Source organism: Macrosteles quadrilineatus, unplaced genomic scaffold (genome assembly GCF_028750875.1).
Source record: "Macrosteles quadrilineatus isolate MER2022 unplaced genomic scaffold, UCM_ALF_1.0 Scaffold_5__1_contigs__length_97177068, whole genome shotgun sequence".
NCBI lineage: Eukaryota > Metazoa > Arthropoda > Insecta > Hemiptera > Cicadellidae > Macrosteles > Macrosteles quadrilineatus.
This window is the reverse complement of record NW_026542598.1, coordinates 46,759,252-46,781,891: the sequence shown is the minus strand read 5'-3', so window position 1 is coordinate 46,781,891 and position 22,640 is coordinate 46,759,252. Positions and strand designations below refer to the sequence as shown.

The window sequence follows — 22,640 nt, the reverse complement described above, 5'->3', positions numbered from 1 at the left end:
AGGTAATTTCAGGAGGAACATTAAATGTATTGACGACTTTTCACCAATATTGACTGGAAAGTCAGAATTTCAATAAAAAGCAAAAAACTACTGGATTTGGCCGCCATTTTGGAAAAATGGTGGTGTTCCACCAAAGATATTTTTGGAGACTTATGATATGTTATTCACAATACTTTTCACTATCGAACAACAATGGTTTCATCTGTGTTCTAATTATTTCTAGGTTTTGCTATTTATTTTCTTATTTTAAGGCGCCTATTCCCTCCCCCCCCCCTTTCCATTACATTGTTATCAGCGTCTTTGTCTTCTGATAATCCTTCAATCATTGCGTCTTTTCATAAATTATATCAGTTTCAAACGACGTTTTTTGTTAAGAATGTGTTTAGGAGATTTTTTGCCGGCCTTGAAAATCTCATATTCTTCTATAGTGTCGAGAAAACGACCTCTTTTTTCAGAGGCCTACCTACAATTCACATACCCGACATTCCTATCAGACCATTAGTAAATTTTATCCCATCAGCAGCTTATAAAGTTGCAAAAAAGCTGGACAACATATTAACGAGGGAGTTTAAGGTAGAAAATAGTTCTAGTAAAAAAAAAGTGTTGAGCTAATTAGTAAGTAATGTAAGACTGGAAGATAAATACATCCTAGCATCACTTGACGTAGTAAATTTATATACTAATGTGCCAATAAATGAAACACTTGCTAAAAAAGCTCTTCATTAAATAAGATGGCTGTTGACGAGCTGATAAAAGTCACTGAAATAGTTCTAAGACAAAATTACTTTCAATTTAAAAACGAAATATTTTTCAGGAAGGACTGTGGGATCACCCTTATCTTGTATTTTGGCTGAAATATATTTGAATAACTTGGAAATCAAACATCTGCGGTCTCACAAAAACCAATTAAAAGACAAGATGGTTTTTTACGTGAACGACACCATTGTCCTTTTTAATGGGACCAAAAGACAGCTGGGAATGATATGCACGTACTTTACTTAAACAGTCTGCACAGGAACATCAAGTTTACACTTGAGGTTGAAAACAACAAATCATTAAATTTTCTGGACTTAAACATTTCAAAATGCTGTGACGAAAACAAACTGAAATTCCAAATTTACCGTAAACCTACGACCACAAACCAGACGATACACAATACCTCACACCATCCTCAAAATCAGAAATTAGCCACTTATCATAGTTTCGTCAATAGATTGTTGTCAATTCCATTGTCTAAAGAAGATTACAAGGAGGAGGTCAACACACAAAAACACATCGCAGTGTCCAATGGGTACAATAGTAATATTATTGACAAACTGATTAAGAAACACAAAGATAAAAACGTTTACACTGTCAAAAGATCCAACAATCCAATATATATATCAAAAGAGTTCGGCACTTACTTAAATAGCACATTGAAGAAAAAAATTTCAAATAACAATGCTATTCCATAAACATTCAGGTGTTTTGAGAAACAAAACCATCGATGTGCTACATTTTTACACAAAAAAGAGGCCGTATCATCGACACTATTGAAGAATATGAGATGTTCAATTCCAAAAATCCCCCAACACATTCTTAACGAAAAAATGTCGTTTGAATCTGACATAATTATGAAACAGCCGCAATGATAGAAGGATTATCAGAAGACAAAGACGCTGATAACAATGTGATGGAAGGGGGGAGGGAACGGACACGGTGACGGTCAGTCTAGACCTACACCCTGAACCCGCAGCCGTGTCGTGAAAATTAGTGTTTGTATGGCCATACTGTCTTATTTATTTGTAAATATGTTTGTGCGTGTCTCGTGTATTTGTTTTCAAGACTTAATGACGACCTCCTAGGAGTGACAAAACGTCTTTAAGGCTTGAGAATGACACCATGAGTGAAAATCTAAAGAACTAAAGATATGTTTTTATCAAATAGATCGAAATAGATCTCAATAGTGGAAGACATTTTTAATACTGCTTTTTATATTTAGTACTGCATCCTAATTACGGTGTACAATGTAAGTTTGACATTTTCTCTCTTGTATATTTTCTCTCCATGGGTTTGTTGTTTGTCTCACATCATAACATCATCATGGTTTCTGGTTTTCTGTCTGCTGTAACCATACAAGACAAATTATAAGTTCAATTTCTTATTTGGCAAGAGTATATCAAGCTTATTTATGGTACTACGTCAATCTCAATCTTTAAGTTGCTTAAAAAGACTTAAAACTATTAAACTATTAATGTTTCACACGTAAAACACTCTTACCTTTCCTGTAGCAGAAAACCTATGAATTCGTTAAACTAATGTTTTTTTTTACAGGGAATTAATCTGACATTTTAAGGGAGATATTTGAGCTAAAATATAATCAGGCAGCTGAGCATTCGCTTAGTCTGCATATCTGCTACGTTGGGGGTATTACATTATTGGTATAATTTTAAAACTGATAGCTCTAGCAGAGGTGGAACTCTTATTTTTTCCAAAAGTGAATTTCAGTGCTGTAAAATTAACCTTTCAGACATTTACATTGAAAAGCCTATTGGAGCGTGTGCTGTATTTATAAGTAAGCACAAGCTTATTCTTATGTCTATCTACCGCACACCAGATAGCAGTGTATGGTTGTTTCTTGAAAACCTGGAAAAAATCCTCCACCTTATCTCAAAATGGCCCAATTACAAAACTATAATTAGTGGTGATGTTAATGCCCAGTTTGACGTCACCAAGCCAAGTACCCCGGTCATCAGACTCCTGAACCTATTAAGACAACATAACCTGTATCACCACAACGACCAACGAACAAGATACAACGCCTGCCTTGACAACGTGTTCACAAACTGTGGCAGCGATAACCTCTCCACCTCTGTTGCTCCGTGTCACTTTTCGGACCATGATGGACTCGCTCTGTTTGCAATTGTTTGTAAAAACCTTGAGCCTGTAAATACAGACGAGAAGACCTTTATAAGGTTTTCCTCTGAACACAATCTCACACTTTTCAAATCAAAAATGCTCAACACTGATTGGACAAAGGAATTTACTCCCCTTGGAACACTACAACCAGGTAACATTTCTCAAAACTTTTTTGAGACTTTTATGCATGAGTTTGTTGTGTTTTCCACTTATTAGATCTAAGCCTCAGAATAACAAAAACACACTTAAACATAGCTGGTTTGATGATAATTTACTCAGGCTCAAGGAACAACTTCATCTTAAATACCTTAACCTTAAGTCTAGTAATAATTTTCCTACTCTTAAGTTAGAATATCAAAATTCTAAAAGTTCTATAGAAAAGCGATCAATGATGCCAAGCTAAAACACAATGCCAAGGTGATAGAGAACTCGCAAAACAAATGCAAAACTGCTTGGAAAATTGTAAAAGAAAAGAGAACTCTGGTAGTAGTACAAAACAAGTTGACATCCCCATACATCCCAATGATCTCAATAAAGGTTTTATTGACTCAGTAATTAGTATTAGATCTGAGATAAGTAGTGTAAATACTTCTTTTGACGTTTTTCTAAAGAATGCCTCTCAAACAAATGCATCATTCAGGATTAGTTACGTAACTTGTGATTAAGTCCTATCGGTAATTAGGAAGATGAAAAACTCAAAAACAAAATATATTTATGACATTTCTAACTGGTTCATCAAAGAGACCTTCTCCTGTGTTTTTTTCCCTCTCACAGTATGCATAAAAGCCTGTCTTCAGGAAGGACTATTTTCCTGAATTTTTAAAATTGTCAAAGATCTGTCCGATTTTCAAAAAGGGGGATAAAGCTAGTCCTCAGAGCTATCGGCTTATCAGTCTGGTCCCGACTTTGGCTAAGGTAGTCGAACATGTAACCAGGTAACCAGGTGAGTAATCTTTTTGAGTATCATGCTCTGTTCAACGAACAATAATATGGTTTCAGGGCTGGACGCTCTACTACGGGGGCCATCGATGCCATGGTCCGCACAGTCTTCAATTGTTTTGAAAGTCGAGAGGCTGCTTGGGCTACTTTTATTGACCTAAGCAAGAAGGCCTTTGACTGTGTTGACCATGGTATCCTCTTCCAAAAGCTGGAGTATTATGGTATCCGTGGTGGGAGCCTCAGCCTTTTTAGGACATACCTTGCTGATCGAAGACAGACAGTTTGCATAGGCAATACCTGGTCCTCTGTTCTATCCACTAACTGTGGAGTACCTCAGGGCTCAGTATTGGGTCCTCTCCTGTTTCTCATTGCCATCAATGACCTGCCCTTCAGCCTGAACTGTGATCCATATTTTTATGAAGACGATACCACCATTCTAAGTAAGGGTTCAGATGTAACGCAGCTTGTAGCTGCAGTGGAAAGTAGCCTAAGTTTGACCACTGAATGGTTTGCAGCAAATAAATTCCTTGTCAACGAGGACAAAACACAGTCTATGCTTTTTAGCTTGCGGCCTACACCTCAAATGGAGGAAACTAGCAATTCAAATGTGAAGTTTCTTGGAGTAATTGTTGATCCCCAACTGACTTGGAACTCCCAGGTACAACATATATGCACAAGACTAAGTAGGCTTACTTATTTATTTAGAAAATTAAGGAACCTTCTGCCTCTAAATCATCTCAAAAATGTTAATTTTGGACCTGTATAGTCAATTCTAAGCTACGGGATAATCCTTTGGGATAGCTTTGACACTAGGAAAAGAGAAAACCTTGACACTCCTTTTACAAGACTGGAAAATATTAAAAGAAGCCATATTATTATGGGTAGAAAGTTGTGGAATTAACTATCGCCAAGATTAATTCACCTCCCCTACAATAGTTTTAAGAATGCAATTTATGAATGGCTTGTCAGAAACCCTCTGTATAAGATTGATGATTTTTTTACTTTCTCCCCCTATACCATAGTATATGGAGAAAGTATTGTTTTCGTCAAAATTTTCGAGTTTGAGTTTTGAGTGGATATATTCGTTTTGGGTCCCCCTGGACCCAAAAAAGTGGTTTTCGAAGTGATGTCTGTGTGTGTGTGTGTGTGTGTGTCTGTGTGTCTGGATGTGTACAGAGCTAGAGACTACACCTGTGGTCCGATTTCGATGAAATTTGGTATGTAGGTTGTAATCCATGGTATCTCCAGGCGTTTTTTTCATTTTTTTGAAATTTTGATTTTTAATGGGGATTTTCCCATAAAAACCCATAAAAAACAGGAAAAATCGGATTTTCTCAAAAATGGCCCGAACGATTTTGATAAAAATTTAGTATGTTGTAGCCCTTTAAATTCTGAACAAAATGGTACAAATCCCATTTCTGTAAAAATTACGGTTCAAAAGTTATGGTAAATTATGTTATTTTCCCATAAAAACCCATAAAATAACGAAAAATAGGGTTTTAGACAAAGATCCGGTTTTGATTTAACATAGTATGTTATGGTCCTTACAATTTTGATAGTTTTTTTTTCACTTTTTAGAAATTTTTATTTTTAATGGGGATTTTCCCATAAAACCCCATAAAATAACGGAAAAATAGGATTTTCCCAAAAATGGCCCGAACGATTTTGATAAAAATTTAGTATGTTATAGTCCTTTAAATTCTGAAGAAAATCTTACAAATCCCATTTCCGTATATTTACTCTCACCGCTTACACATGATAAAGGTTGTTGACAAACTTATGGGAGAAAGTATGTGTCAGAATGCTGATACCGTTTATTTGCTTTACAACCAATGACATAACCACATATGATTATATAATTCCAGCCTTGAATTTCTTTTCAGCCTGTCTATGCTTTACTTACTCATTGTTGTGGCTTGCCCCTGAACTGGTAAGACAAATATAAAATAATATTTTATTTTATTATTTTATTATTTTATATCTGTCTATGCTTACTATTATTATTAGTTGACTGAACTTGACTTGTGCCTCTTCCAACATGTATTTATATAATTTTACTGTGTCTCATGCATTTATATGTCTATAGACGAATAAAATATTATTTCATTTCATCATTTCATTTAATTTCAAACTCTGCAAGAGAATCTGCAAGTTGAAAATCAAATAAAAAAATAAAATAAAGGAAAATTAGGTTTGGCAGTTAAACGATCTTCTGTCACTTTAAAATATTCTTATATAAACTTCAGATTACACTTTACATTAAAACCCTACACATTGGATAGTGCATGTTCATCTACCTTAAATATTAAAAAACTACTGACCTTTTCAGGTTTTCCAAAACAAATTAGAATGGCAATTTCTTCCATGCTTTATCGTAAACAAACGTCCTAATAAGAAAATGTCAAGGGTCACAAGAGGTATTAAAACATCTGTCATCTAATGATGGCAAGCCCCTTAATTTAAATGTTATATTCATCATCTCTATATATATCCCTGCTTTAATGTGGTAGTGAATACTGCAAATAGACATTGCACAGTAAAACCACGGTAGTAAACCAGACGTCACCAGAAAGGCCAGGCCCCTCTCTATGCTGTGTTAAGTTTTCAACGATTAGATCAGCGAATAAACCTATGAATCTTGACCCTCTAGAATGGATCGTTCCATTTTATTATCAAATAATAGTATTTGTGGTCTACGGGCCAGACTTGTTTACTTCAGCAGGTCAAAAATGTTACTAAAATATGTTTTACTTTCGTCAACAGCTCAATCAGTTATAACCTGAGTTCAGATCATGTCAACTGGTACCGCGTTAGTGACAGGCCTGTTAATTTTATGTTAGTATTTTTTGTAATTGTAAAATGTGTCCGTGTTATGTGTTTCCAATGTGACGACGCTGCTTCAGCTGAAGACGTCTGATGATGGCATGTTAATCCCGAAACGGCTCTAACTCAGGTTACAACTTATTGAGCTGTTGACAAAAAATAAAACCTATTGTTAGTTATATCCCAGGTCAAGAGCTAAAACATATATATTAATTTAAAAAATTATCTTTACATCAAAAATATAAAAATGATATTCTCAACATACCGTACTTACAGAGGTAGTAATTTGTACGCCATGCTCCTCCTCATTCTGCATAATTAAAGATTAAATGTAATAGTAAACCTGTTGAACCTTAATTTCTATATTATATAAAGATACAAAAAATAAAGATGCATTATAAATAAATTTATTGGACTTTGTTGTCAGTTTGTACTTTTTTGGACATAAATTGCACTTTTTGTAACACAATAATGAAAATAAATTTAATCGTAATCTGAATTATTCATAATAAAGTGTTGATCAGTGATATCAAGAATACTTTTTTTTATCAAGTATTCGTTTTCATAAACTTGCATTGGAGTATTTAGCTATTAATAATGTTTACTTTTATAAGACTTTCTTCTATTCTATAACCACTACTTTTGGGTTATTAATTTCAACGTATAATAATAACCAACTCAAATTCTACTTACATAATCTTCTGCAGGTATCCACACTCCCTGCAAAAAAACTTAGAATGCATTTAAAAGAACACTACACACTAGTAAAAGTAAATTCAAAACAATGATTATATTTCTAACATTTTCATTTGCCCTGTTAAACAAAAAAACCTTTACAATTTAAAAACATGTAAATATTGCTCTATAATACGCCCACAACCAGCAAACCTACTGACTAGGTGGATTTCCAGTTCTAAATCCAATTCTTAATAGGACATATTCAGCGATCCCCATATTAATATTATTATTAGTCATATTATTGGTCCCCATCTTAAATAATTGATAATTAAGACCATCTACTTAGTTTACAACAATAAATCATGATATTTCCCCTTTTTCTATTTGGTATTTTTGAACTTGATGTTGTTTATTAGGAATTTTTAAATGCTAAATAAAAGAGTACATAACACTTTATCATAAAATCACAACTTTTTAGGTAATTTATTTATTTATTTTTATAACAATGATACAAAACAGCATACGCCAATGTAATTGTAGCATGCAAAAGAATATTTCAAGAGTCATCAAAATATATACTTATTAAAGGCAATACCACTCACTCACTCACTGATCAATTTAACCAAAAAATACAAACCATAGGTACTCGGGAATTAAAATAGAGGTTCTAATTAAGCTCTAGGTGTTCAATAAAAATCATTTTCAAGAAATGCCATCAGGCTCCCTTTGCCCAGCTGGCCTTGGAAGTCCTTAATTTATCCTTAAGGATAAAAGATTTGTTTATATTTAGTCGGATGAATATTTTTTCTAATTTTACACCATTAAATAATACTTACCCTAACACTCCTCAATATTTAAGTTATGCTTTTGTTTATGGTGCACTTTTCAGTTGCTGGCTCCTACACTTGAATGTGATCAAATTATCTACAAAACAGCAAATTCACCCACCTGTGGCTGAGGGGAAGGGTACTTGGGAGTGTCCTGGAAGTCGACGTTGGCCAGAGTTATATCTCCACGAAACTGGATCCTGGTGACAGACCTGAAAGGTTCTCTGTGTTTGTAGGAGATGAAGTGCCGACCATCTACAGCCACCTGATAAAAACACACCAGGGAAAGATGAGTTTTAAAAGACCTAACAATCCAAGGACAGCAAGGTCTAGTTTAGAAAGTCTTAATGATATGCTTTTTTCTCAGGATTTACTGTTAACCACTCAGCTACCAAGACTATAAACAAGGCTACAGAATACTTTAGACAAATACTTTAGATACTCTAAGTATTAAGTGGGAAATATAATATTTTGATACTTTCTACATGTTATATAAGCATTCAAAACAATAAAAGATAACTGGTTATAATTTTAAACCTAGAAAAAGTGGACCTATAGGAAGTATAGTCTTGTATGTCTAATAAGTTGAGTAAGTAAACGAACAAGAAGCCTGTATTAAGAGGAACAAGTATGTTGCTTAAACAACCCGCTCATGTATATATACTATTTAATTAAGTCTTACATACCTCAAAGAAAGCCCTCCGTTCCTACTTTGATAAATACATATTTTGGAATTACCATGATCACATTTAGAGCAGTAAAAGCAATACATATAATCAACTGAACTGTGAAATTATCACATTTATTTATTTTTAGGAATGCTTACTACTTTTGACACTTCTGAAACTAACCATAAACTCGGCTTTGGTGATGTAGAACTCGAGAAAGAACGGCTGTCCTCGACGGAACGGAAACCTTTCAGCAATTGATCCCTCCTTAACGCCCCACGTGCCATTGATGTAGGTATTACGGTATGTGTTGATATTCTCAGCAAACCTTGGATTAAATTGGAATGCAATGTCAGGCCGACCATCGTCTTCTTTTTTTAGAATGCGAGGCTTTTCAATTTGAGACCAATCATCGTCATCTTTATATCCAACCAAGAAGTTCACTTCAAACCTGGAATGCCTGGAGGTTAGTTTGTCTGGTGTCTTTGATACGGATCAACGTAGTGAATATTTCACTACGATTCTCTTGATTGAGACTGAACAAATCTTTAATTATCTTAAAACAACATTAAACCACGAACAAACGTTTGAAATCCGCATCAAGAACCAGTCACGTACCTTATGAAAGCCATGACATTCGGTTCTACTTGTTTGCCATGTTCTGCACTCTACGTAATTAACCACAATTCAAAGCAGTTTGAGTCTATCTACCCTGCAGCAAAATAATACATGGACAACCTCCTACCTAGACTCTACCACCTCTGAAGAGGAGGCTCGTTCTCGAATACGAGAAATTTCTGAAATACACAAGGCCGGACGATTTAAAAATGTGTAATTGGCTATGAAACTCGAAAAAGTCTTACAATATGTTCTTGAATACCTTAAAGCAAAATCTACAAAGACAATTGATATCTGACACCAATTTGCCCACAGAAGAGTCCATGGTAGATAGATAGATGGATAGATTTATTTGATCATTAAACATTATACATAAAATGCAATATATCATGTCAATAAATAGTAAGCAAGGTAAACCGAGAGATACATGAAATCAATTAAAGGTTTACATGCACGATAAATAAGTACCTATAAGATAGCTATTTACGTTACAAGTGTAGTAAGAGCGTTTTTACATCACGCAGATGAATGTTGTGCATAATGTAATGCATAATTCTCCTAATTGATGTATCCAAGCTCTTGCGTAACGTGTAACGTACAAGATTTTACCTGACCCGACAATATACAGGAGATTACGAACAATATTTTTCAACTTAACATCACTCGTGAAGTAAAGAAGTTGTATACATCATGCTTGGGATAGGGAAGTTTAACATGGAGGGTTAGGTAAAATTATAAATAATACAGACAGACTGACTAAAAATATATGCACTAGTAATTAAGTATAAAATAAGTTAATCACAGTAGGCGACATAATTGAATTGGGTATGTGATGGATTGCGGAATCAGACAGTTTTGACTATCAACATAGTGCTGAAAAGTTAGAAAAGGCTTTGTATCCGACAAAAAGAGAGATATTAAGGGCAGTCATGTCTATTTTCGACCCTTTATGCCTAGTTTGACCGACGAACATTAAAAGAAGGCTTCTTGTTCAGGAAGTCTGGCAGATCAAGACAACTTGAGACTACAGTAAGTAGTACCACATTACAAGAAGTGGAAGTTGAGAAGTGGAAATGTTGGCTAGAAGAAGTTCAAGACCTTCAAATCTTTAGTATTCCAAGTTGTTACTTCAAGAACAATCGCAAGTCTAAGAAAATCAGTCCACACTCGTTTGTAGATGCAAGTCAGGAGACGTTCGCAGCGGTCATTTATCTTGTCCAACAGATCGACGATTCCTGAATGCAGGCTAGCTAACAGAATTGAAAATGACTTTAGAATTCACATTGACCAACAATAATTTTGGTCTGACTCGGTTACGGACCTACACTGGATTAAGGAGGCCCCAAAGACATATAAACTGTTTGTTTCAAATAGGATCGGAGACATCCAGCGTCTACCACAGCCTGAAGAGTGGGGATGGGTCCTTGCAAAACAAAACGCGGCAGACTTTGCAACGAGGTCAAGCAGGAGATTCAACTCTACGTTGTAGCAAGAATGGATCCATGGACCAAGCTTCCTAACCAGGGAAGTAGACAACTGGCCATAACAACCGTCTACCCTGGAATCTAAGGGAGACTTGGAAATGAAGTAACAATACGTTGGTATCCACGAAGAAGTCCAATCACTTATTTATGTCTACACATTTTCTTCTTGGGAAAAGCTGACCCGAACACTGGGGTGGGTTGTAAAATATATAGAGGCTCTGAGACAGCGAACCAAATTAGATAACATGGAAGATCTTCAACTACACATTGAATATGACGTCATACTTGAGCTTCACCCAAATGAGAAAAATGCAGCGGAACAAGTATTTTTGGAGAAAGCTCAAGACCAAAGCTTCAGTGATGAAAAATACTTGTTGACCCGCAAGCGACCCTTAACTAAATCTAGTCATATCTATGCATTGGTTGCCTTTCTTGAAGAATCGACAGGTCTAATTCAAATTTCAACAAGAACAAGCAATGCCCCAGCTTTCGGACCGGATAAAAGACAACCAATTCTACTAGATGGGTAAAATCATATTTCTAAACTGATTATAAGAATGATTGATGCAGATTGTTTCCACTAAGGAATAGAAACAGTTATTAACGTAGTGAAAAGAGATTCTGGATAACTTATCTACGATGTGCAGTAAAAAAGGTGAAAAATACTTGCATGAAGTGCCAAATTAATAGTGCCTAACCAACACCTCCCCAAATGGCTCCTATACCATAATCTAGAGTCTCGGAAGCCAAACACCCTTTCTTCTTTACCGGTGTTGATTATTTTGGACCAATAGAGATGACTATGGAAGACGTCACGAAAAACGCTACGGCGTCATCTGCACTTACCTAACCACACGTGCCGTACACACCTAGAAGTAGCCCACTCATTGAAAACATAAAGTTGTTTTTGTGGTTCTTAAGCATGTATCAGTCGAATACCTTGTCCTTCCAAGATGTATTTTGAGAACGGAACTAATTTATGTGGCCGCAGAAAAAGAGCTACGTAACGCAGTTAAGACCCTTAAGAGTCCTTGAAGCCTGGACGTTTTAACTCAATGAGCAATTAAAAAACTACAAAGACAATTTCTCGTCTCACAGTATTCCAAATATTAAAATTAAAATCACTCTGATGTTTGAAAAAATATTTTGAGATGGTTAATAACTCTTCAGTGGTGGTTTAAAATTAACAAATTTAACATTGCTCTTATGGTGGACTAATCCAAGATGGTCGACAGCTTTCATGGACTCCCTTGGAGAACAATTCAACACTGCAAAGAACATTTCTAATCCTATAGTATTAATACTAGATGTAAATATACTAAAAAAACTTTTGCAAAGCTTATGACAGCTAGCCTGACCATACTACAAGACCAAATTGCACGTGGTTGGTATCAAATGAAAGATGTTTTCCTGTAGATGTGCAGAATTCCTTTAAAAATTAAAATAGGCCAAAATATAAAAACAAAAATGAATTTTAAATTTTTAAAAACAATAACATGGGCCTTATGGGTTGTCATGTTGGCGACGGAATAACAACAAAATATAAACAGAAAATCAAAAGAAATTAAATAAATTAAAATTGAATGTTTTATTCACAGCGTGGGTTGAAAATATTTTGCACAATACATACTTTTGGTTGAGTTTTCGACCATAAGGCGAGCTCTCGTTTAAACTATGATCACTTTGGTGTTTGAAAAAATATTTTTGGAGAGTAAATAACTCTTTAGCAGCGGTTTGAAATTATCCAAGATGGTCGCTAACCTCAACAATGCTCAACCCCAACGCACCGTCTCAAGAAACGGATTCAGATGGGGTTCTGGAGACCCCAAGCCGTCAACACCCAACCACTTCCTCGGGGAGATATTTGAGTTCCCTATTATTGAAGACAACCTTTGTAAGAAATTACTTGCAAGAGAGAAAACCCGCCTTGACAGTTTTTGGAGACGATGAATATATTCCATGTACAACCAAGCGATGCAAGTGGCATATGAGAGCTGAACCATCAAAAGTTGGTGACTTGGCTATCATAGGAGACGAAAACAATCCAAGGAATACTTGGCCTCTCGGACGAATATCAGAGGTAGACCCAGGAAAAGATGGACAATGCTGAATAGTTGACGTTACCAACTGGGACAAATGGGAAATCGCCCCTTACCAAGGTAGCGGTTTTATGCGGTGGGGGAGAAGATGTAACTAATCTGTCTGTCTGATGTAACTGAAGAAGTTCACTGTAGAAGTACAGGTGATTTCTTTTTGTTTTATGTTTTGATTATTTGGATTTTGGTTGCCAAGTGACTTTTATTCTGTTCTATAAATAAAAAATAGTCACATCAAATCTACTTGGAATTAATAATCTGTCTAGTTATTAATTTCCTTCAATGCTAATTTGATAGACAATTTAAATTACCGTATCTTATAATGAACCAACACTTGAATGTAGATAACACTTTTACACTTCTAGCATATTTTAAGACAGACACTCACAAATTATAATGTGATGGATTGTAAATTTTGTGTTGAAAACCAGGTATCCAAAAACTTATCGCAATGACTAAAGATAATTTCAGATTGAAATTTTTTTGCACCATTAGTATTTTTCATGTTTTGTTAAGGGAAAATGTAAACTGTGATCTTGTAACTATCCACCTTTCCTAGCCTACTTGTAGTTTGCATCAATAGTTAGCAGCCAAGTGACAAGAAGCCACCTTTGTCCAGAATTGACCTCGCTAAGGATAAAAAAAATCACGTTCAGATTTGAAGGGAAGTACTGTAACTCAGCTGATCAGACAACAAAGTCCATCCATAATGATATTTCACCTGTAGGTAAAGTGATCACGTATTTATGTACTGATTATAAAAAAAATAGAACTTAAATATAAATATACTGCATAAAGGTTGATCTTACCATTTAGCATCTTCATCCACAAACCCATCAGCTATAATAGAAGACTGTTCATAAAGTTGTGTCCTCAGCTTGTATACCATATGAGTTGTCTAAAAACAATTACTTTATTAATGCAGTATAACCTTAACAATAAGATTGTTGACAGCGTAAAACACTACTATTCCATTAACCTAGTATTTACTTTTAAGATTACATCACTGAACATGCAAATAGTTCGAATTATTTTTGGTGAATTATTGAAACATTAGCAGCGGGCTACTACAATAATTATTTTAGTACCTAAGCACTATAATATGTAGTACTTCGCTCCGATACCTTATTGCCTCGGCGTGAGTATTCGGCGAGGCACATTGTTATAGCGCTGGTTTCGTACTTAATTTTAGTGCAATTCGTTTTCGGATCGGTTACTTTTGTATCTTACTGTGTTAGTGATTTTGAACAACTAGTGTTGTGTGTGGTTTTGGATTAGGTTTATTGATATGGAATATGATTATATAAAAGACTGTAATATGGCATTCTGGAAGGAACCTAACCTTAAAACTGTGCTTGATGCCTTTTTTGCGGTATTTTTAATGGAGTATCCCGGTTACTTTGCACCTGATTTTACCTTCATTTGACAATACTGAGGGCCTGTTAGCACTTTTGTATAGTGCTGCTACCGGTATCTGTAGTTTTCAGTTTTGGGGTAAGTGTAAATATATTTTTCATACATTCTCAATTTTTAAGACATCATATCTGCAAAGAATTATTTTACACGTATCTGCGGGGTTTGTGACAAAAAAAGAACGGCACCAGTACACTGACCGGCAAAAGTCATGGTCTAATTATAGTACCGGAAATGACGTCATCAAATCCTTCTTATGCGGATGCATATTCATCTTCAATCTAACTTTTGGACAGTAGTAGTTAATAATGTATAGTACATATGGTAATTGTTCAACACATATTTCGTGTTATTCTTTTATATTTTTATTGTGTTTTTGTTTAAAGAACCTGACAGTCACTTGACAAAGTGAGCTTCCTTGTACTGATTATAGTACCTATAGACAATTGCTAATTGCCACATTTTCTTATTTTTCCCGCTCTCTTTTTGCCGCCCTCAAGTATTTGCGTATAAAAATGTTGATTGGTTTTTAAAAGAATAATTATTTCTATGCTATTATAACTATATAATACTAATATATAATAAATATATTAATATATAAACTATATAAAAACTATATGATCTCCTATAGTATAACTATAGGAAAACCATAATGCGTAATTGGAACGACTGGAAATTGCCTTTGTTGCACTCAAGAAATTTCCACAGTAGGTGGTTCATGCGTTAACATTTCTCTCGTGTCTACATGACCGTCGGGAATAGTCAGAATTCAACTATGATTGCAGATGACAACGATGGTGTTTCCGTAAGTGAACGTGGGAATATAGAATTTTGCCGCGAACAAGGGGACGATGATGATATCTACACGACCATGGAAGGTTATTATGATATTGCATTGGTCGTGGAAGACGATGATAACGTGTCCACGAACGTGGGAGACGATGATAACGTTTCCACGAACGTGGGAGACGATGATGTCCACACGTATGCAGGAGGAATTGGTTTCGTTTCCACTGAGTGATATTCAGAATTTTGCCGTGGCCGAGGAATACAGGGATTCTGTTACCGTGACCGAGGAAGATATTCACGATTTCACAGTGATTGTGGAAGAAGATGAATAATATGTCTTCACGACTGTAGGAGATGATCAACATATTACCTCAAACACGCGGTCGATCTTCAACTTAGGATGTCCAACGACTGTCTGCCCTCCTTCCGCAGGTTTGATCTAAAATTCAGATATATTGGATCAAATTTCGGGCTGGATTAATAGTTTTAGAATAAACGAAAATAAACTATTTTTCTTATTCTAAACGTTGAGCCGTGCTTACCTTACACCAACTAGTGTCATGGCTGTTTTGTGTTTCAAATTGTTCAAATTTTAAGTGAGGGAAATATGGCAAGGATATAAATATGGCACTTTAAGCTTTTTTCCCCATAAGAATAACATAGGTATTATTTTTTGTGACGGAAAAATCCCGATCATTGCCTTCATATCCCTATATAATTGTCCAACTCTAAAAATATTGCTAATCCTCACTTATCCCCCAATGAATGCTCAAAACCGGATGTAAATACGGCCAATTTTCACCAAATTTACGGTGTAGACTTGCCAATAGATGCACATACACATCGCAAACGTTCAAAATGCCAATCGCAGCGCTGGAACGGAGAAATTAAAAAACGGAACTTACTTAAACCATGCCTCGTATTTTCAAAATCAAGCTAAAAAAGCTAATTCTTTCATTTATTGACCCATGCAGGTGTAAATGTAAAGTAGGGACAGTAAAGCAAAGATACGGTACGTGGGGCTTTTTTCCCATAAGAATAACATGGTGGGGTTTTAGGCAATTTTTTAAAATTCTGCCCACGGCCAATATACCCCTATATAAATGTTCTATAATATTGTACAACTCCATAAACATTAGCAATCCATATCCATTCCCACGTATATTTACAAAATCATGCGAGATTTGTGCGAGAACTCGAGTGCGCTCCCGGCCGCGGGTATGGGCATGCTCCGACCCATGGTGGGGCTTCTCGCTTCTCGACTCTAGTGGTGACGCGGTGAAATGCCACTCCCTTAGTTGTCTCCAGTGGTAGCTCTTGATCTAGTCCTGGGTGGGCAACCTCCAAAAATTCATTTTACAATCTTCATCTCTTGTTGAAGTAATTTCTAAATATGTTAATTTCTTTTTCAGTTTTTTTTTTTTCAAAAAGACTATACATAGAGGAGACATCGACCCGAGACCTCATTCCTAAACATGAAGCTATCATGTCAACACTACTCCGTGTCGCTCACCATCAAAAGCAACCTGATTCGCCACGACAAGTTAATACATTAAATAAAGGTGAAACTGTGCAAAGTTTGTGATTTGATCTGTGATAGAAAAAAATGGCTTTAAAATCACATATACTACAAAGTAATAAGACTTTTAATGAGTACTAGGTGAACCCGTGCGAATTCGTACGAATAATAAATTAGGATATTATAGCAACGTCGTTAGAAGTTGCGTCGTCGTATCGGCGTCGGTCTTGAGCTCGATCGTTGGCTATATGCATTCTAAGTTCTTTTTGCTGTTCAGTAAGAGTAGTTTGCAGGACGGAGCTCAAAACTTGCGCGTCTGGATTAATATAAACCAAATGTTGAGTCAAAATGTGCATGAGTATGGCTGCAAGAGCCATTAGCTTTGTTTAGCAATCTTTCTTGAACAGCGGTTTCGACGTCGTAGATATGAATTTGGGCATATGTGGGATCCCCGGCCCTGTGGGATGCACCCCTTGTGACAGTTGTAAAGGTGCCAATTCAGTGATGAATTGTGTCGTGCACCTTATACATGAAAGGCCCTTCACCGTTATGTACTTCAATTTTAGCTCGAGTGCTGACCATTGCGAGCGCAGATAGATTCACTTTTCCTTTATGGCAGCAGGATGAAAATCCTTCGCCTCGTCCTCTTTGTTCTTCTTTAAAATGTGCACCACAATTCTGATATTTTAATGCCATCTCGCCAAGTGAATGCTGCTGAGTTCTTGTATTTGTCAGTGTAATTTTGTAAGTACACGTTGCCACTAACTGTTCCAGCTCCTCGTCTGGGCTCCTTACGTTTTGCATTGCTTGCCGTATGTTGACTCGCCGTGTCCGACCGGCAATATTTCTTCGTTGTCGGGTCATTGGCATGTATAAACGAAAATATAATGTAAAAATTTTCTCCCGTCGTGTCCTAAAGGTAACATTTCTTTGCCGGGTTTCTAATTATTTTGAAAAACATGCAAACTGTTTACATTACAAACCCAAACAAAACAGCTGGGATTTAATTTGTTTTAAGCTATTGTATTGACATCTGTTTCAGAATATAATAACATTTAAATCAATCACAATGTTATTCTTATGGAAGGAACTTTGAGGGCAGCCCACGCCCTTAAAAAGATATATTTCGGAAATCTAAAGCCAGTTTGCACATCTACACACCTAGACGAACATTTTAGTATAGAGTATGTGGGGTTAAATCTTAAAACAAAAAAAATCCTTATTGTTCACAAAGTTTCATGTCGCGTATTAAATATATAGATAGATTCTTACAACAATTGTCCATATACAATGATTAAATTTGTTGGTAAATCGATTGGAACTGAACTTAAAAATACTCTTCAGTCTTGTCCTCTACCGATAAAATGGACTTTAGTAAGGAGAATCAAATTTATAAAATATACAATAGATCAAATTGGAAAATTAATAAATGAAAAAACAATGTATTGCAGACTTTAGAAGCCTCAAATATCCCATCCTAACCATTGAGAAAAGAGATTTAATACCTCAAATTAATAATACTCTTTTAAAGATTGACGCATCATTACACAAATATCAAGCCCAAGGCAGTGGATGGATATATGACCATACTAAATATTGGCTGTTGCATATTTACAAGTGTAAGCCCCTAACTCCAAAGTCATATATCCCCACACCAAAAAGTATTCAATTAAAACTTGCAGTTTAAAACATAAAAATGCTAATAATAAATGCTTCCTTTGGTCAATTTTAGTAGCTTTACATCCAAGGAATTCAAAAAATGCTGAAAGGGTCTCCAATAATGTGCCGTATGAAAGTCAGTTGAATATTACAAATATAAAATATCCCTTAAAAATATCTGGTATAGATAAATTTGTAAGATAAAATAATATAGGTGCTTTTGTATTTGGTGTTGAAGATGAGAAATGCATACATTAAAAATTTTAGCAGTAATTTGCTAAATTAGAAATTACTTCAACAAGATATTAAGTTTGTTAAATGAATTTGGGGAGGTTGCCCACTTGATCAAGAGACAACAAGCAAGCCTAAGGGAGTGGCATTTCACCGCGTCACCACTAGCGACGAGAAACGAGAAGCCCCACCATGGAGCGGGAACGCGAGCATGCCCATTGTCCATGCCCGCGGCCGGGAGCGCACCCTAGTTCCCGTACAAATCTTGCGTGATTTTGAAAATATAATTGAGAATGGGTATGTAATTCTAATGTTTGTGGAGTTGGACAATAGTATAGAATGTTTATTTAAGGATTTTTTTTTAAGTGGCTAAAAAACCCACCATGTTATTCTTATGGGAAAAAACGCTCAAGTGCCGTCTCTTTACTATATTGTCCCCACTTAACATTTACACCTGCATGGGTCAAAAAAATAAAGAATTAGCTTTTTAACCTTGATTTTGAAAATACGAGGCATGTTTTAAGTAAGTTCCGTTTTTTAATTTCTCCGTTCCAGCGCTGCGATTCGCATTTTGAACGTGTGCGATGTGTATGTGCATCTATTGGCAAGTCTGCACCGTAAATTTGGCGAAAATTGGCCTATTTACATCCGGTTTTGAGCATTCAAAATGGTGCCGCCAATTGAGACTGCCACCAACTGTGAAGTGCGTGCTGTAATTATATTTTTAACTGCTAGAGGTGTGAAAGCCATTGTAATTCTTCGAAAGATTAGTGAAGTGTATGGCGAGAACATAATGAGTGATGTAATGGTACACAATTGGGTAAGAGCATTTAAAGACGGCCCCAACAACGTTCATGATGAGCAATGCACTGGGTACTGGTGACAGTAATGACGCCACACAGTGTCTGTTGTTTGGTTAACTTTCGTATTTTATCTAAATTTAAAATTAAATGCCACCAATAAGACGAAGAACTGTGAGTAGCTGGAAGGAACGTAAATGTGACCGCTTGCATCAACCACCCAATTGATCATTTGACGAATACAGAGTGGAAGTACCGCACAATCTCGGACAAATAAACATTAAATGTTTCCATTGTGGTGGCTTACATTTTAAGCAAGAAACGACTGTCCGAGACAGTTCAATTTTTACTCTCTGTTGCCATAAATTAAAGGTTCGTTTACCTCATTTGTGGAATTCACGATACTTTCAGAAACTTATTGGAAACTCCCAAACTGAAAAAGGGCTATGAGACTTAATTACTATAATTATTTGGATAAAATTTGTCGATTCAATTCCGCCTTTGCCATGGTCAGCTCTAAAGATAATTTAGATGAGATGACCACACATGAGATCTAAAATGCCATGATCTATGACACGTTCTACCACTGAGTAGGTCTAATAAAACTCAAGGAAGGTCATGGTCCTGAACACACATTGGTATATAAGTACGACGTTGGCACTGAAACCCAACAGTGCATGAAACACAATTTAAAAAATGAAAAAATGCAATGAAAACATATGCATTACTCATTGCCAGCCATAGAGCCTAGGCCTCCAAATCATCTCGTTGACAATCAGGTATAAAAAGAACTCGCCGTGCATAGTGGACAACTGTATATCAGAAATCAGATATCAGAAAATCTTTCAGAAATCTTACAGAAATATTCGCTATACTACCCACTTCTATACTATACTACCTTCTATACCACTTCTATACTACCCACTGGGGGTGTTAGAATATCGAAATTTCCAACACGTACTATATAAAACATGAACAATTTGAAAAATAAATGACTCATGACACTAGTTGGCGGAACGTGGGCACGGCTCAAAGTAGACAATTTGTTATGTGTATTATAAACAGGAAAATAAATTCTATCTTTTTGTGCCTGAAATCTTTGGTATCTAAGGTATTCAATATTCGATCTTATTGAACTTGGTGTCGCTTTACAATAAACAGTCAGATCAATGATAATCAGTCAATGGTAATGGTAATCAGTCAGTTCAATGATAAATAAAAGTGTTTGGCACCTTTTCATTAAAGCAGCCATTTTTTTGCGATTTAAGTAATCCAGATTAAAATAATTGCCATTTTAGAACCATCACAGATTTGGCACCTTTTCACAAAAGCTGATTTTTTTTTTTATTTAAGTTATACAAATTTAAGTACCTGTCATTTTTAAAACAAACAGATTTTTTATTGATCGTTATTTTTAAAATATACCATGCTTTTAAAAAAACTGTATACCAAGTTTCATAAATTATGTTACCTTGAATAGTTTTCATGAAAAACAAAGAAGGTATCTCGCAAACAAGGTATTTACAAAAAAATAGTTATTTGTGCAACTAGTGAGAAAAGTGAGCAATTGACTCACTCGAGAGAAATCCTTACTCACGAGCCGTAGGCGAGTGAGGAATGGTTTCTCGAGTGAGGCAATTGTACTTTGAACTCGAGTTGCACATTATACTTTTCCTACAGTTACCATAAAACAAATAAATTTGTGAAGAAACATAACCTATTTTTACACAGAAGTGAACTTTTAACATAACATTTAATGCGAAGTGACAAATACAACAGTACAACAGCTGACCAGCTGATTTACAGCCAGTGCTGCCAACGTATTTCGCGCGCATACGACGTTGACTGCATGTTACGCGCTCACTATTTCGTGCCTTCACGATGCAAATCTGGAGTGAGACAAAGTAATTAGAGTGAGACAATGTTAACATTGTCTCACTGATGAGCGAATTGGCCACTTTGCTTTCTCAAATCAGTGAGAGAACATGTACATTGTTAGGTAACTGTAGGAAAACAATGTTATTTTAGATTTTTTTTACCCATAAAGAAAAACATTGACTCAAATAGGATTTTTCAACATGTAACTTGTGCTTTTTATGAAAGTGACACTCTTAAGCTGCTGGCTCTTACACTTAAATGTGATCAATTATCTACAAACAATAAATTCACCCACCTTTGGCAGAGGGGAAGGGTACTTAGGGGTGTTCTGGAAGTGAACGTTGGTCAGAGTTATATGTCCGCGAAACTGGATCCTGGTGACACCCCTGAAAGGTACTCTGTGTTTGTAGGAGACGTAGTGCCGACCATCCACAGCCACCTGACAGAAGCACACCAGGGGAAGATTAGTGTTAAAAGGCGCAACAATCAAAAGAAATCTGGGTTCAGTATCGAACGTCTAAATAATTATATGCCTTTTCCCAGGATTGGAACAGGATTGACTGTTAACTACTCAGCTACCCAGCCAATAAACAAGGCTACGGCATTGTAAATACTTTAGAGCCTATAAGAATTATGTGGAAACTAATAAATTTCGCTAACTTCTACATGTTTTATAAGCATTCAAACAACAAAAGATAAGTGCATAATTTTTGACAGTTTTGAACCCAGAGAAAGTGTACCTATAGGTAGTATAGTCTTGTATGTATAGTAAGTTGAGTAAGCAAACAAACAATAAGCCTGTATAAAGAGAGCAAGTATGTTGCTTGGACAACCCATTCTATGACCCATTCGACTTTGCTAAATACAGTACATATTTTATAATTACCATTTTTAAATTTAGAGCAGTAAAACATATTATCATTAAACTGTGAAATTTTCTCATTTTTTTATTTTCAGGAATGATTACTACTTTTGACTCATCCAAAACTAACCATAAATTCGGCTTTGGTGATGTAGAACTCGAGGTAAAACGGCTGTCCTCGACGAAAAGGAAACCATTCAGCAACTGATCCCTCTACATCGCCCCACTTGCCATTCATGCAGGTATTACGGTATGTGTAGATATGCTTTTTACCAATAATTGGATTAAATTGGAATACAATGTCAGGCGAATCGTAGTCTTCTTTATTTCCAGTCAAGAAATTCACTTCAAACCTGGAATGGCTGGAGGTTAGTTCGTCTAGTGCCTTTTATTTAGAACAAACTTAGTGATTTATCAATTAGGATCCTCTTGATTAAGGCTTGAAATATTCAATTATT

At 35.7% G+C, this 22,640-nt stretch overlaps 1 protein-coding gene across 9 annotated transcripts in view; it reads right to left on the bottom strand.

Annotated features, from left to right (window-relative positions):
* Positions 1–1,943: 1,943 nt before the first annotated feature.
* LOC128993941 (uncharacterized) overlaps positions 1,944–22,640 on the bottom strand; it is a 61,820-nt gene continuing 41,123 nt past the window's right edge. For 3 of the 9 annotated variants that reach the window (XM_054418077.1, XM_054418085.1, XM_054418083.1), the window contains 9 exons: positions 22,313–22,535; positions 21,616–21,759; positions 15,604–15,672; positions 13,841–13,929; positions 9,017–9,284; positions 8,287–8,430; positions 7,354–7,380; positions 6,926–6,970; positions 1,944–2,104 (listed from right to left, as the gene is read on the bottom strand). In XM_054418077.1, coding sequence (XP_054274052.1) covers positions 2,081–2,104; positions 6,926–6,970; positions 7,354–7,380; positions 8,287–8,430; positions 9,017–9,284; positions 13,841–13,929; positions 15,604–15,672; positions 21,616–21,759; positions 22,313–22,535 — 1,033 coding nt within the window. In that variant the 3' untranslated portion in view covers positions 1,944–2,080. Of the gene's footprint in view, positions 2,105–6,158; positions 6,225–6,925; positions 6,971–7,353; positions 7,381–8,286; positions 8,431–9,016; positions 9,285–13,840; positions 13,930–15,603; positions 15,673–21,615; positions 21,760–22,312; positions 22,536–22,640 lie in introns of all 9 variants that reach the window. The other 6 variants (XM_054418079.1, XM_054418082.1, XM_054418078.1 and 3 more) reach the window with 6 other exon arrangements.